General features: G+C 35.8%; 1 protein-coding gene across 1 annotated transcript; it reads left to right on the top strand.

The window, feature by feature from the left end:
* Positions 1 to 2,043: 2,043 nt before the first annotated feature.
* On the top strand, positions 2,044 to 4,341 carry LOC116165807 (the record flags this gene model as incomplete). Its single annotated transcript, XM_031480498.1, has 1 exon — positions 2,044 to 4,341. A coding segment is annotated over one exon (2,115 nt), but the record flags the coding sequence as incomplete, so codon positions are not given.
* Between the last annotated feature and the right edge of the window lie 10,898 nt (positions 4,342 to 15,239).

Here is a 15,239-nt window from a genome sequence, read left to right as displayed (position 1 = left end):
CACTGAATTTAAACATTTCCAGCGGTTTTCATTAATTTCCCTCGACACTCGGTGGAGTTATTGAGGACATAATTTTTATCGAGTACTTGCAAAGTTATTACATCGACAAGGATGAACTAGGAGAATACTTTCTGATTTGAGCGTGTTTATTAAAGGCTGCGAGAGAAATTTATAGGCAATTTCTAGTTGATGCTTTTAGTCCCAAAAATTATTTTCATTTTAACGACACCAGTAGATCACCTATTAACCCGTTGATTGTGTTTTAGTCTACTACCGGATTCAGTAAGGTCGACTTTAAGAAATTACAATGTTTTAATTTTTACGAACATTTTTATCTAGTTTTTAAGAATGGCTGCACACACTGGTTCGTGTAAGTATGTACAAAAACGGTTCATGTTGTTACTATAGTGTTACTTTCCCGTGTAGACGAAACAAAAAGTGGGCTTCCAAGGAAGAACTGAATAGTAGTTACATTTGAAAACTAACTGACCGTTTTAATTTATCATTATGGACTAGTTCGTAATGTTACAAAGTATGACCGCTAATAGCTTACTATAATCTTATTATCAAGCAGTCGAACATTTCAGATGAAACAAATGGACATTTACCCATATAATAATCGATCCTTCTCGCCGTTGGACGCACAAATAAAAAAACGTCAAATAAAGATTTGTACATCTGTAGATATGCTATATTCGATTCCCTAAACCCTACAAGACCCTACTAATAACTGCGCTTCTTTATTTGAAAAATCTGCTGTCAATGACGTCGTTTAGGTATGTGTCTACTAAGATTACTGAAATTGTTGGTGGCTTTTGCAGGAAAACGATTGATTAACTTTGGTAACACCATCACACTGCATAATACGTAAATTAAAAATTAAAGTTCACAGGAACTAACACTAATAACAAGGAACTAAATTAAAACCGCCTTTAAATAGATATTATTATTTATTACGAATAAATATTTATATTTATAACACTAGCGCGGATTTTACTATTTATATTTCGGCATCGACGTTAAGACTAAAAACTTATCACACTCAATTTGCTTATATAGCAAACGATAAACCTCGAGAAGTCTAGAAGGTACATCCTCCATAATCTAGACCTTTGGTAACACAAAAATGTTCTTTACCTATCTGAAGGTCAATAAGTAGCGTGACCGGTAAATAATCGTTATATATCATTTTTTTAAGTACTTTTAACAGTTCTCTGCCTTTTGTTGTAATTAACCGAGATGCCCATTGTGGATGATTGGCGTTAACGCCCCCCCCCCCCCTACAAGCAGTGGCGGACTGGCAAATTGATTGTTTTTTTGAGTTCTAAGTTAGGCCGAAGGTAGGTACCTTTTTGTTAAATATTGTGATAATTAGCGATTTATTTTAATACAGAGGTTAACCGCACAGAATTGCTTATTTGCCAATTTATTTAAAGTTTTGCGAGATCCCGCAAATTACGGGATCCCGCGGGATTAACATCTAACAATCCCATACCGGGATTGAGATTTTGCTGCGGGATTGCGTCCCCTACTAGAAACCAATTTAGAAAGAAAATTCAAAGGGCTTTGAACTAGTAGCCCAATCTAGGAACTGTTTGAAATTATGGTTTCTACAGGCCACATTCTATAAGAAAAATTTTTTTCTGGGTCGATCTGAGACAATTTTTTTTGAGGGCCTCAAAAAAAGGCAGTGTATAAACCTTCGTTTTTTACCAAAAATCGACTGCACCAAAATTTCTCGGGAAAACACTTTTTCTTATAAATCTTGGTGCGTAGAATCCAAAACAATTCGTACTTTTTCGATCGGACTCCTCAATCAAAAGTTATAGACTAGAAACCAATTTCGAAAGAAAATTCAAAGGGCTGTAACTTTTGAACTAGTAGCCCAAATCTTGGAACTGTTTGAAATTATGGATTCTACAGGCCACATTCTATAAGAAAATTTTTTTTCCGGGTCGATCTGAGACAATTTTTTTTGAGGGGCTCAAAAAAAGGCAGTGTACAACCTTCCTTTTTTACCAAAAATCGACTGCACCAAAATTTCTCGGNCCACCTAAACCTATTTATGGCCCTCCGCACTATACATTTCCAATAAAACCTCAGTATGGGCCCCCTATTAAACATTCCTTCAACTTTAATAAATTTAAACATTCAATCAAACCTCCTAGGCCAATATACGGCCCACCAAAATCTGTGTACATACCGAATAAGTACATGTTCATGTATGGAATTCCACAAGTGTATGGGCCACCGAAACCGCCAATCGGACCACCCAAAACGTTGTATGGACCACCGCCAAGCATTAAATATGGTCCTTTACCAGATCCGGTACCCCACGCGCCACCACCAGGTGTACCAGCTCCACCTACCCCACCAGACATAAAGTACGACGGATGGCAACCAATTCCCGGATTAGTGTCACGCCCACCTTCAGGATCATACGGATCTCCTGATGTGCAACAGGTAGATGGACAGCAGTACAATGTTGACCTCATTCCGCCACCATCTCAGTTATACTCAAATCCAACCGGTGTCAAAGATTCGTACAGCGCGCCCTTAAACACTGTCACAGGTTCAGGTGGAATCATAAGTTCTTCCGGTGAAGATCATGGAGGTGGAAGAACAGCAGATCCTAGTGAAAAAGATGTGTCAGTAATTAAAAGTATCGGATATGAGATCTTTGCGACTCCTGGAGTTGGAGGCCTTTCAAGTTACAGCACATCACCATTAACATACACGAGCGATTCTTACAGCGGCATTGAAAACTTTTCAAATTCGATATCTTCCGCATTTGAAACTACTTTAGGCGGGATAAATAGTATTGGCTTAATACCTCCGTCGGGTGTGTATGGAACACCCCCTAGTGGATCATACGGAACTCCACTCATTCAATCTCCTAATAATCATATCGCATTTCAAGATCACACGTCAACAATTGATTCTTCAAGCATTTCGATTGTTCAAAATGATGCGCACGCGAATATCGAAAACGGCTACCAACCACCTCCAAGTGAAGTGGAACCTGGTAAACCCTCAACACTGTACACGCTTCCATCTAAAAACCCATCGTCATTCCAGAACTACTTTCAAGGTTCTTCTAATGATGGTTTTAACGTAGACGTTAACTCGGCGTTTAACTATAACAACCTAGGCCCCGTACCTCTCACTAGCTACACAGCTCCTTTGGGTATAGTGGATGGTTCCTATGGCCTTCCCCATACACACATTCAAACACCTTTTGCTTCAAACCATGAATTGGACAGTTTTGCTGCTACGCAGAATCATGCAGTATCTGTCGTTGCACCGTATATACCATACCAAAGCACTGGACACGACTGCTCCCAGAAATCAGCGCCTTTGCCACCATTATCCTTTGGAGTGCCTGCAGCTAACTCATACAGCGCATCCCTTGCATCGCTTAATACCAACATAGCGGGAGCGCATCAAGGGTCTATTTCTGGAATCGGCTATGGCGTCCCTGACTTGCAAACAGCTTATTCGCAAAAAACTAACACCGTCAGTAACAGCAGCGAAGCTCAAATACAACAAGAAGGGCGCTCTCAATCAGATGGGCGGAGTAATGAAATACTACCAAGTATACCAGAAGGAAGTGAATTGATAAAGAGCCAAAGCGTCGATTTGAATAATATTCCACTAAGGGGAGCGTTGGGAAGCTACACCTTACAAATTCAATCAGCAGATGGCGGAGAATCACGAATTCCCCATAATCAAGTGCTAAATGATGGTTTATTGCAGTCCATACTAAACGCAATTGAACAACCCCAGGAAAATGCCGCTAACATACTTTCTCAACCACTGCTTCACCTTCAGCAAATACCTCCCAAGGTGCCACAGGACTTTACCTTTCAATCGAACGCAGCTCAGAATGCGATTACGAAAAATATCATCGTAACTCCTCCGCCTTTGCAAAGAAATAGATTGGAAGGGTTTATGCAACTGCAAAGTGGAAACCCAGCAATTGACAGTAACGAAGTGGCGGTGTATTTTAATAACAAGCAGTATGCAAATTCCGATGCAAATAACAGTCGTAAAGTTCCACAAGTAGTGGAGGACAACACTCTGGCGTATATGAGCAGAGGAAATTCTAGTTACACTTACGAAGATGTAAATCCAAGATCGTCAGAGATACGGGCGTAGTGCTTAAAGTGAATATAAACACTTCCTATCGTTTGTGCCGTACACGGATTGAAAGACTGTTGTGTTGTGAGTGAAACACAAATTTAATAGGACCTTAACCTCGGTTTAGTTTTAAAGTGTTAGAATAAGTAATTTATCTTTGTTAAGATTCTGAATATCTTTTGATTATACTTATGAAACAAACGCTTATTTATATATTAAATTTTGCCAGAGGAAATGAGGAATTGTAGTTCCAATATTCACTATCACAGGTGGTAGTAAGTTTTCTGCTTTCATGTGAAAGTTGGTCAAAGATTTACGTCTGTAAAGTTTATAGCTTTATTTCATTGGTCTTAAACGTAGACAATTAACTGCAGGTGTAGCGAGCACAGTCCGATCTAGTCCATATTTTAGTCACAATTTAAAAAATATGCGTTAAAGAAAATCTCTAATTTTAGGATTGACCTTTAAAATCTCTTCATTGCTCCTCTGACGAAAGTATTCTGGGTTAGTGTGCCACGACTGGTGAAGAACACATAAATATTAAAGTGGTTGTAATAAGCATCCATCAATGACTTACAAATATTAAATCTTAGCTCACATTTTGAGTCATTGCCGGGTAGGAGTAATCTGGACGAAGTACCCTTTTTGTGGAATTTTACTTTCATTTAATGGGTCACAATTACAATTTGGTGTCTCTTCCATTTTACCAAGAAGCATCTATTAGATTAGAGAAAATAGGAATACGCTCACCTGTTCGGTTCATTAAATCCATTGCATTTAAAACACAATTTTGTTACGTGTTAGTACCCACATGTAATGTGGTTGTAATGTGAATATAAGTAATTCGATTGTTTGTATTATTGATGTTTCGTATCGTCAGTTTCGAAAGTGAGTTGTAGTTCTTTCCTTGTTTATTCATTCTTGTTAGGTGTCTTGCATCATGGTTAATTATGGACAACTTTCTCTTTACTTGACCACTTGGATTTCTTAACACGCCGGGTGACCTAGAATGCCAATGTCAATGCCATCTTACAGGAAACGTTTTGTAGTAGGTAGGTAATTCAACGTTTTTCTATCCTATTACGTACGAAGTAAAGTAAAGGAATTAATTGTTCGTACGGAATCGGGTGCAAATGTTTTCGTTGTGCTAATTGAATATAAACAGTTTAAACACAGTTTCATGCTACATACAAAGTACAGGTCTCAAGTGGGATTCTGGCAAAATAGTTCGAATGCAAACAGGAAATGCGGAGAAATGGAATCGCAGCGGATTTTTGATACCTATATGATGGGCAATCTGGAGGCCTAGCACAGACGGTGGTGAAAGTACGAGAAATGTATTAATGTCCAAGTAGAACAAAATGTTTTTGGAACTTTTGGCACATAGACGTTACATGCAAAAGGTTTTTTATTAGGGCGCACCAAATACCGTCTTGGGAAAATAGAGATGAATGTGGCGTAGTTTTAACTATTTCACATAGGTACACTTGCAACCGAGGGGGGAGTTCGCTATTGGAATTAGGTGTACCCATTTTACCTATCGTATTACTCAGGACTATTAGATTACTAGTAGCACCATTCTAAATACTCGTTCTCAAATTATAGGGGGACAGCACCAATTAATAAATGTCACTCAAAAATCGAATACGTGGTACTTATTTTATTGAAATATTTAAATCTAACACTTGCAAAAGCTACAATAAATGAAAATTCATTCAAAACAAAAACATCTTTGATGTGAAGTCATTGTACTCATTTTAATAAGTAGGCAAATGGTGCCTGAATCGTCAAACTCGCGCTGGAATTTGTGTGATTTGTACAAGTGTAAATTCTTGGTGATGTTTTAGTTAAATTAAAACATTTCAGTATGCGGTATAGCCGGGAAGAATAGGAAAGATTTTTGATATGGTTTCTTCCAGGATCCGATCTTTTTACACAACTAATTGTTACGCCCCATACACCAAAGGCGGAAGCGCCGAAGGGCCAGTGTAGGTATTCATTGAAAACAGTGGAATGTTAATAGTATTGTCAAAATTTCACCTTGTTTCTTAAAATAAAATGTAAGATTGCCAAGAAATGTGATAATAATTCAACCCCAAGGGAAAATTAATTTTTCTTTAAATTTTCATATAACGTGACCTACCTATATGAATGGTGGGATAATTGACAGTCATGTCAGTGGGGGAGGCAACGTAAGGCGATTGTAGTGGTCAATGTTTCAACTGAAAATAATAAAATATCGAAAAATCAATTCCGCCTGTTAGCGAAAATTAAAAATTCACCGTTGTAACGCCATTTTTATATGTATAAAAAGAAACCCGACGAGTAAAATAAGACACAGAAAAAACAGCTTCGATTAAAAGGACGCATCAGTTCATCTAATTATTTGTCACTTATCTACATATAGCTAGATAGCCATAAAATTGAAGCGAATCTTTCATAAATAAAAATATTGCACCCCATTGTAAATATAGAAAGCCCCAGTATTTATAAACGGATCTACTTAGTGATTCTAGTCTTTCTTTGGTGCTACCCCTTATATTTAGTTTCCCTTCTTCATGAACAAACTCACTCAACTCTAGTCCACATCATACGTGCGCTGAGAAATAAATATTCATCTTTGGGCGCTTTATATCAAATATAATGTTTTTATATTTCACCTCCCCTCAAAAATTTATTATATTTTTCAAGTTATGATAGTGAAGAACCTGGAAAAAGGCATAAAAGCCAACTAAACGCTTCTCAAAAGTTTTATTACAACCGTGTACAAACAATGGCAGAAAGTTTAGACGAGGGAAGTAAGAATAAATGAAAAGTTCATTAATATCATTTTAGACACCAAGTTTTGCTAGAAAGGCTATAAAATGAATACTATTTGTCACGGTCGTATCTCAAAGAGAATTTCTGAATAGGTACCTTCATTTTCTTATACTAAAACTTCAAGATATAATTACCCAATCAGAACTCACTAACAATTTATAAACCACTGAGAAATCAGCTGTTACATGATTAGTTGAGTATTATAGAAGAAATCCAAATTCCAACTTTTTAGGGACAAATTATCCAAATAATTTGGATTGTTTTCGACAAGATATCCAATTTTTATCGACAAATTATCCAAATCCAAATAAAGCGACAAAATATCCAACCAATTTGGAAATTCCGATTTGGATATCTTGTCGGTGGCGCGACAAGATATCCAAATATCGAATTTTTTTTAGACAAGAAATCCAAATGTTTTGGACAAAATATCCAAAAAGTTCGGATATTTTTTGACAAGATATCCAAACTTTTTTAGACAAGAAATTGCTTTTGATACATAATTTTGTGAATTTCTTGTTCTTGTAGGTGGATATTAGTTACAATTAAAGGTGCATTTTTTGTGCGAAATTCAAAGGTTTTGCTGCTGTGAGTGTTTTGTTCCTTACCAACATTTGTGAAAGCCTACATTAACTTACTCTTTTTGAACTTTTAAACAAGTAGAGTAGCATATGTTAATAGGCTTTACCAAATCAGATTATCACGATGTTGCATATTCTCTCTGGATTTTCCGCAGACTATCGTTTGTTTTTACTTTCATGCATGTTACACATTACACAATGAATACTTTTGAACTTTACATACTCATTTCAACGACTGCTATTGAATCAGTGGTGCTTCTAATTTTTCAACGCTTGCGTAACTTCCTGTAATAGTTGCAAATGTGGTCGCAGATTATGATTTATACTGATAGAGATGTCCATGCTAACAAATGGTGATTTATGGATTGTGTCAACCAATTCACATCAATAATACTACAACGATTCATGCGCATATACCGCGTATACTAAATTGCAGCTTTTAGATAAAAGTGTTCTTTGAAAAACATAATCCATCAATATTAGTATTATGTTCAGCGTTATTTCGAATAACGGAACGTTTCGATTTTTCTTTCTTTTTTAGACGTTATTATTCATAGTTAGAGTGCTAATATATTTACAGTTCATCCGCAAGGCAAAGATAACACTTCTTTGCGCGTATGTTATAAATAATTTCGTTTCTCTAAAGTTAAACAATTTCTATTGTTATCATGACACACAACATACCAAATATAAGAGCAGAGATGTAACGGCGGGAACAAAGAACGGCAGTTTTTAACATTGGAAACGTTTATGGTTTCGCAGGTATATCGTAGATGGGTATACAGTTACGAGTTTTTCATTCAAGCAGAAAACACAACAGTGTCGCATCAACTGAAGATTGTACCGTACTCGACCGTGGTCATCGATAGGGAATGCAATACCGGGATTGCGGGATCCCGAAATAACGGGATCCCGCAGCATTTTTGCGAAATTAATCCCGCACATAAATGGAGCGGGATCCCGCGGGATTTGCGGCACTGAGGAATTTGTCGACCAAGGGGACGACTGTTTACTTTGTTAATGAAACTGATAACGGCGAATTATTTTTTAAATAATTGTTAAACCTTTTTCGTTAAAAATGTACTATGATCTTTGAGGCACTTTAGAAGACTTTTTGTGCTTTACAGGTAAGGTTTTTTTGAGTTCTAAGTTAGGCCGAAGGTACTTTTTTGTTAAATATTGTGATAATTAGCGATATATTTTAATACAGAAGTTAACCGCACAGAATTGCTTATTTGCCAATTTATTTAAAGTTTTGCGAGATCCCGCAAATACCGGGATCCCGCGGGATTAACATTTAACAATCCCGCAAATACCGGGATTGAGATTTTGCTGCGGGATTGCATTCCCTAGTCATCGATGACAGCTTGTTTATTCCATAAAATTGTAGTCTTTTTTCCTTATCTAACTAATAAACTAGATAGGTCTGTATCCTTACGGACCTATCACCGACGCTTTTATTGTCATTTTCCGATATTTTTATCATTTGTCAATTAAAGAATTTTTTTTGCTTGGTTGTTGTGAAATCCTAGTTGTAGGGTGTCTGTGGAATTTTCCAAAATGTAAAAGAAAGCAAAGAGAAATTTTATTCGACTCAGAAAAGCACCAGTATATTGATAGTCTCTGTTACTCAATCCCATCGTATAGGTTGGTAAAAATTCCTTTGCTAGCGTGAACCACTGAAAAAGATAAGAACGAAATCGGAAAATTCGGTTTTTCTGGCATATCTTCGGAAGTAATCGTAATTTTCTGGTTTTATTTAAAGTATGATAGTAACTGTGTAATTTCGCAACTTTTCCCTAATTTGACCGTCGTTGTATCTTCTATGGTATACCTATTTGAGTTAGGATACTGTGTGCTGTCTCGTTTCGTTCCATGGGATTACACACGACGACTCTGTTTTAATTTTACACATCTTTTTAATGATTTACTTTATACTACACAAAAACGTGTTACGAATTTAATGTAATATTATTATTATTATGTCGGTGTATATAAATATATTCATTACTTCACTTTTTTGAAAGTGGGGTACTTTAGTTTTTATTTTTTTGCCTTATTCGATATTTTACGAGTTAGTAACAAAAAGTTCAATGAATTTCACCGGCAAGTACCCATTTTTAGCGCATTTCCACAAAAATAAAAAAAAATGCGCTATTGTGGCCACTTTGTCCGTCCGTCCTCCGTCCGTCCGCAAACTTTGCGACGCTACTAGTTTTTTATCTTAAGAGCTATTGTTCTACTTTTTTCGCTATTTGGTTCGTTATGGTGTCGAGTCTTGTACCAAGGAAGGAATTTTTTCTGTACCGCTTACAAAAAAATTATTGTAAAAAAAACAAAAAACCGTTTTTTTACATGTTCCATAATTTTACACTTATGCCGTTTATTAACGATCCTAGAGATCGTTTATAATTTTGCATTGCTATCTGTCGCCTGCCGGTTGGTCTCTCCGTCTGTTCCTTTNGCTGTAACTTTTGAAATAGTAGGCCAATCTTGGAACTGTTTGAAATTATGGATTCTACAGGCCACATTCTATAAGAAAATTTTTTTCCGGGTCGATCTGAGACAATTTTTATTTCGGGGTTCAAAAAAAGGCAGTGGTTAAACCTTCCTTTTTTTTTACCAAAAATCGACTACACTAAAATTTCTCGGGAAAACACTTTTTCTTATTAATTTGGGTGCGTAGAATCCAAATCAATTCGTACTTTTTCGATCAGACTCCTCAATCAAAAGTTATACTAGAAACCAATTTCGAAAGAAAATTCAAAGGGCTGTAACTTTTGAACTAGTAGCCCAATCTTGGAACTGTTTGAAATTATGGGTTCTACAGGCCACATTCTATAAGAAAATTTTTTTCCGGGTCGATCTGAGACAATTTTTTTTTCGGGGCTCAAAAAAAGGCAGTGTATAACCTTCCTTTTTTGCCAAAAATCGACTGCACCAAAATTTCTCGGGAAAACACTTTTTCGTATTAATTTTGGTGCGTAGAATCCAAAACAATTCGTACTTTTTCAATCGGACTTCTCAATCAAAAGTTTATAGACTAGAAACCAATTTCGAAAGAAAATTCAAAGGGCTGTAACTTTTGAACTAGTAGCCCAATCTTGGAACTGTTTGAAATTATGGATTCTACAGGCCACATTCTATAAGAAAATTTTTTTTCCGGGTCGATCTGAGACAATTTTTTTGGGGCCTCAAAAAAAGGCAGTGTATAACCTTCCTTTTTTACCAAAAATCGACTGCACCAAAATTTCTCGGGAAAACACTTTTCCTTATTAATTTTGGTGCGTAGAATCCAAAACAATTCGTACTTTTTCGATCAGACTTCTCAATCAAAAGTTATAGACTAGAAACCAATTTCGAAAGAAAATTCAAAGGGCTGTAACGTTTGAACTAGTAGCCCAATCTTGGAACTGTTTGAAATTATGGATTCTACAGGCCACATTCTATAAGAAAATTTTTTTCCGGGTCGATCTAAGACAATTTTTTTTCGGAGCTCAAAAAAAGGCAGTGTATAACCTTCCTTTTTTACCAAAAATCGACTGCACCAAAATTTCTCGGGAAAACACTTTTTCTTATTAATTTTGGTGCGTAGAATCCAAAACAATTCGTACTTTTTCGATCAGACTTCTCAATCAAAAGTTATAGACTAGAAACTAGGGAATGCAATACCGGGATTGCGGGATCCCGAAATACCGGGATCCCGCAGCATTTTTGCGAGATTAATCCCGCACATAAATGGAGCGGGATCCCGCGGGATTTGCGGGACTGAGGAATTTGTCGACCAAGGGGACGACTCTGTTTACTTTGTTAATGAAACTGATAACGGCGAATTATTTTTTAAATAATTGTTAAACTTTTTTCGTTAAAAATGTACTATGATTTTTGAGGCACTTTAGAAGACTTTTTGTGCTTTACAGGTAAGGTTTTTTTGAGTTCTAAGTTAGGCCGAAGGTACTTTTTTGTTAAATATTGTGATAATTAGCGATTTATTTTAATACAGAAGTTAACCGCACAGAATTGCTTATTTGCCAATTTATTTAAAGTTTTGCGAGATCCCGCAAATTCCGGGATCCCGCGGGATTAACATCTAACAATCCCGCAAATACCGGGATTGAGATTTTGCTGCGGGATTGCATTCCCTAGTACCAATAACTTTATACCATTCTGTAGTGGTAGCTGTTAGGATTTTACAAGTTGGCGCCTACTTTACCATAAAAATGGGTACCCATGACCGATTTTTTTTGTGTACAATTTCTTTCGGAGTGTGTACGCAAAAAAACATTTGCACTAATGAAATAGCTTTCAACAATTAACAAAATAACTAAGTTTAATCTCTTTTTAAATTAATTTGTTGGTGAAATCGCTACTCACAGTAAATTATACGTTTAAACGAAATTAAAACGAAATTAAAACGTGTTAACAATTCGTGTATCACTAATTGTGCATTAGTTCCATGATGAAAGTGAGAGTTCAAAAACAGATGCGCCAAGAAAAGAAAAGTAAGGGTAATCATTACCTTAATTACCTTAATTTTTGTATGGTCGGAAATTTAACCCCTTTAACGATTCACAAATGTACACCAAATATAAACTGAATTACAAAAATAGCTTGTAATATTCACATTGACAAAAAACATGTTTCGGGACACTCTGGTTTATAGCTATCATGTAGTACATTCCTACATAATTATTGTTTCCTCAATTACCTCACGCCGTACATGTCTGAAAATATTCTTCTTTAACTGCTGGACGCTCCTATGTATCGATGAAAACGATAACACACATAAGCTGCACCTCAATTCGTTCTGTTATTTAAACTTCACTTTCTTGCCTACATGCTAATTCTGTACAGAATTGTACATGCAGTGCAATAAACGTAAATGACCCATTTAGATGGTTAATTTAGCTACAGTTTTAGTTGATAAAGTATCATTGAGATTTAGAGTACCAAGTCAATGAATAGTAAGGTACTCAACTAATAAGTACGCTAAGTTTTAGAGAAGCTTATCTGGCAAGTTAGGTAATACAAGCCACAATTAAAGTTTAAGAAAAACCACAATTGTTGTAGTTGGTGATTTCAGTGGGGCAAATCGCCTTTTTCTATGACAAATAATTAAATATCTATTCATGCTAGAGCTACCCAAATAATTGACTACAATGCGTTACAGAATGTGATGTAATGGTAATAATAATTTATTTTCCGATGCAATAGTAGATACCTACGATTTATATCACAGTGGATCATTAAACGCTGTTTTAATGATTATGGTTATAAAACCATCGAGTCGATGACAAAAGTTTACATGACCGGATATTGGGAAGGCCAAACAGCCGATAATTGCACACATACCAATAAGAAGGAAATTATTAGTTACTGCATACCAACGTAACACATCATTGTGTATGTGTTTAATATAGCTAGGGGAAACTTTCACAGACCGGAATTATATTTTTATTGAAAATCCTTCAAACAGAACAAGTTTAGAGAGAAATAACTCAGATTCATCTTCAGAAATTAAGGCGAAGGTGAAAGAAATTCACCTTACCTCTACTAATTATGGACAGGTTCATGTTGCATGTCAAAGATTTGAACTTCTTTTTCCTTCACTTGACCATCTTTCTTCGGCAGCGCACTTTCATGAAGTACAGACAACGTAATTGAAATTATTTACTCAACGGAGCAACTAAATTAATTATATTGCCGTAACCGTAAGTGATATTTTCACGCAACATTTAAAAGGAACGAGAAAGAGCAAAGGGCTACATGAATTGATAATTAGCCACTCCACTGTCTACGATTATAATTTCCTAAACCATTTCTCTAATTACCCATCGTTAAATACTGTGAACATTAATTGCCACAAAAGGAACATAATTAATTCCTTTAACGTTTTTATTGTTATTGACTTCTAGCATTAACACTAAAAACGAACACGAGTAAAACATGAAGTACCACCAGTTTATTTTATTTAGTACTGAATCTCCTATACAAAACGAGAACATTTTATAAAGTGAAAATAGCAAATTTTGCGTAACGATGCATTTCGAAAATTGACCTTTGAAACCCTCTTCGAGAACATTAGTGAAATCGTTGACAAAATATTTACGCATTTCCCTTTTGATCCTTGCAACTACGTAAATTTTGATTCTGAAAACTTTTTCAACTCAGGGGATCTTTTTGCGAAACAATAATGTCCATTTTCTTCTACAGTAGCGTCAGATCCGCTATACTAAGTGAATCATTATCAAAAACTGTTTTTTATCCTTGCAGAGGATTCGGGCTCACAAGCTGAATCATCGCCATACTAAAAAATCTGCATCATCAAACAATTTTTTGGACTCGATTCAGCTGACGAGGGCTGTAATTCTTCACTTGGGAGTAATCTTTCTAGAAACTCTCTTAAGCTGAACCTTAGGAACTTAGACAGAATTTAGAAAAGGGACATGTGAGCGTGGGTCATGGAAAGTGTCTCGTACAAAAACCCTATTGAATGTTAGCATAGTTTGGAGCCAAACTGTGAGCTACATCTCGTCTAGATATTTCACTTTTTCTTTGTGAGTACCCTCGCCCAAAACTCCGTTTTAGTGGTATGAGGAATTAGAACCGATTTGGACAATTCCTTTAAAATCAATAATCGCCTATTTAAAGAAATATTATACTGACTTCTACTACTATAAGCGGTATATAAAATTTATTAACTAAATTGACCACGTAGAGTAATACTACATTATAACTAAATTTCAAAATAGCTTAAAACTGTAGTGAATTTTCCTCGTTGCTACTGTAGGTTTTAGAATGTTTCGCAATTCAAAGCTTGATAGCCCCTAGCAATGAAATTGAAATCACCAAATTTACATGTGTGTTGTATAAATAACCATAAAATGAAAATCAACCTTTTAGAAAAAATGAGCAGTATATTTTATACAGTAAACGACAGGTTCCTTTCATCTTGTCAAGCTATCCGCAGAATAACAGTTACGAATAACCCGAATTTTCATCGGAGGGAAATATTTCAGATTCTTTTACCCCTTTGCTTCGTATTGCTGATTAAAGATAAAATACACCCTTTTTACAAAATTGCTTGTTAGAGTTTAATTGAAATACAAACGTCAACTAAATACATTGACAGTGCATAACCTCAAGAATCTAAAGAACGATTATAACGAATGAATTAAGTAGTTGAAATAAAAAACAAATCCAGGGATTAAGAAACCGAATTGAGGGATGCGTATCCAATAGGAAAAGGAAAAGAAGGCAAACACAAACCTCGTTCAATCTGCATAGAATTTTCTACTTTTGCAAAAAAAGACGGAAGCAAAGGAAGCACAAGTGACCTCACAGTTGAAGAGGGGGAAATTTCTGTTACATTTATTTTGGAAGCGAATGAACCCAAATATTGTGGCATCTAAAAACAATGTGCATTGTATAAATGAAAGGGTTTAAATGGATACCTTCTAAGGGAGCGGATTACACTATTTCTCCTGCTATTCACTAAATGACCAAGCAATTCATTTCAAAAATTATTTGGGAGACGCTTATACGACGTTTATACGATACTATATACTAATAAGTGGAAAGCAAAATGCACGATGTTTTTTTGATGTGTTTAATAGGCCAAACCTTATGAGGTTATGCGTTATGAGAAAGAAAAAAGTATAAATGTGTGTTTTGCTGCCTTTGTTGATAAGTCAAAAA

Source organism: Photinus pyralis, unplaced genomic scaffold (genome assembly GCF_008802855.1).
Source record: "Photinus pyralis isolate 1611_PpyrPB1 unplaced genomic scaffold, Ppyr1.3 Ppyr1.4_LG3a, whole genome shotgun sequence".
Classification (NCBI taxonomy): domain Eukaryota; kingdom Metazoa; phylum Arthropoda; class Insecta; order Coleoptera; family Lampyridae; genus Photinus; species Photinus pyralis.
Note: the sequence above shows the minus strand (reverse complement) of the source record. Positions and strands in the feature narration are given on the sequence as shown.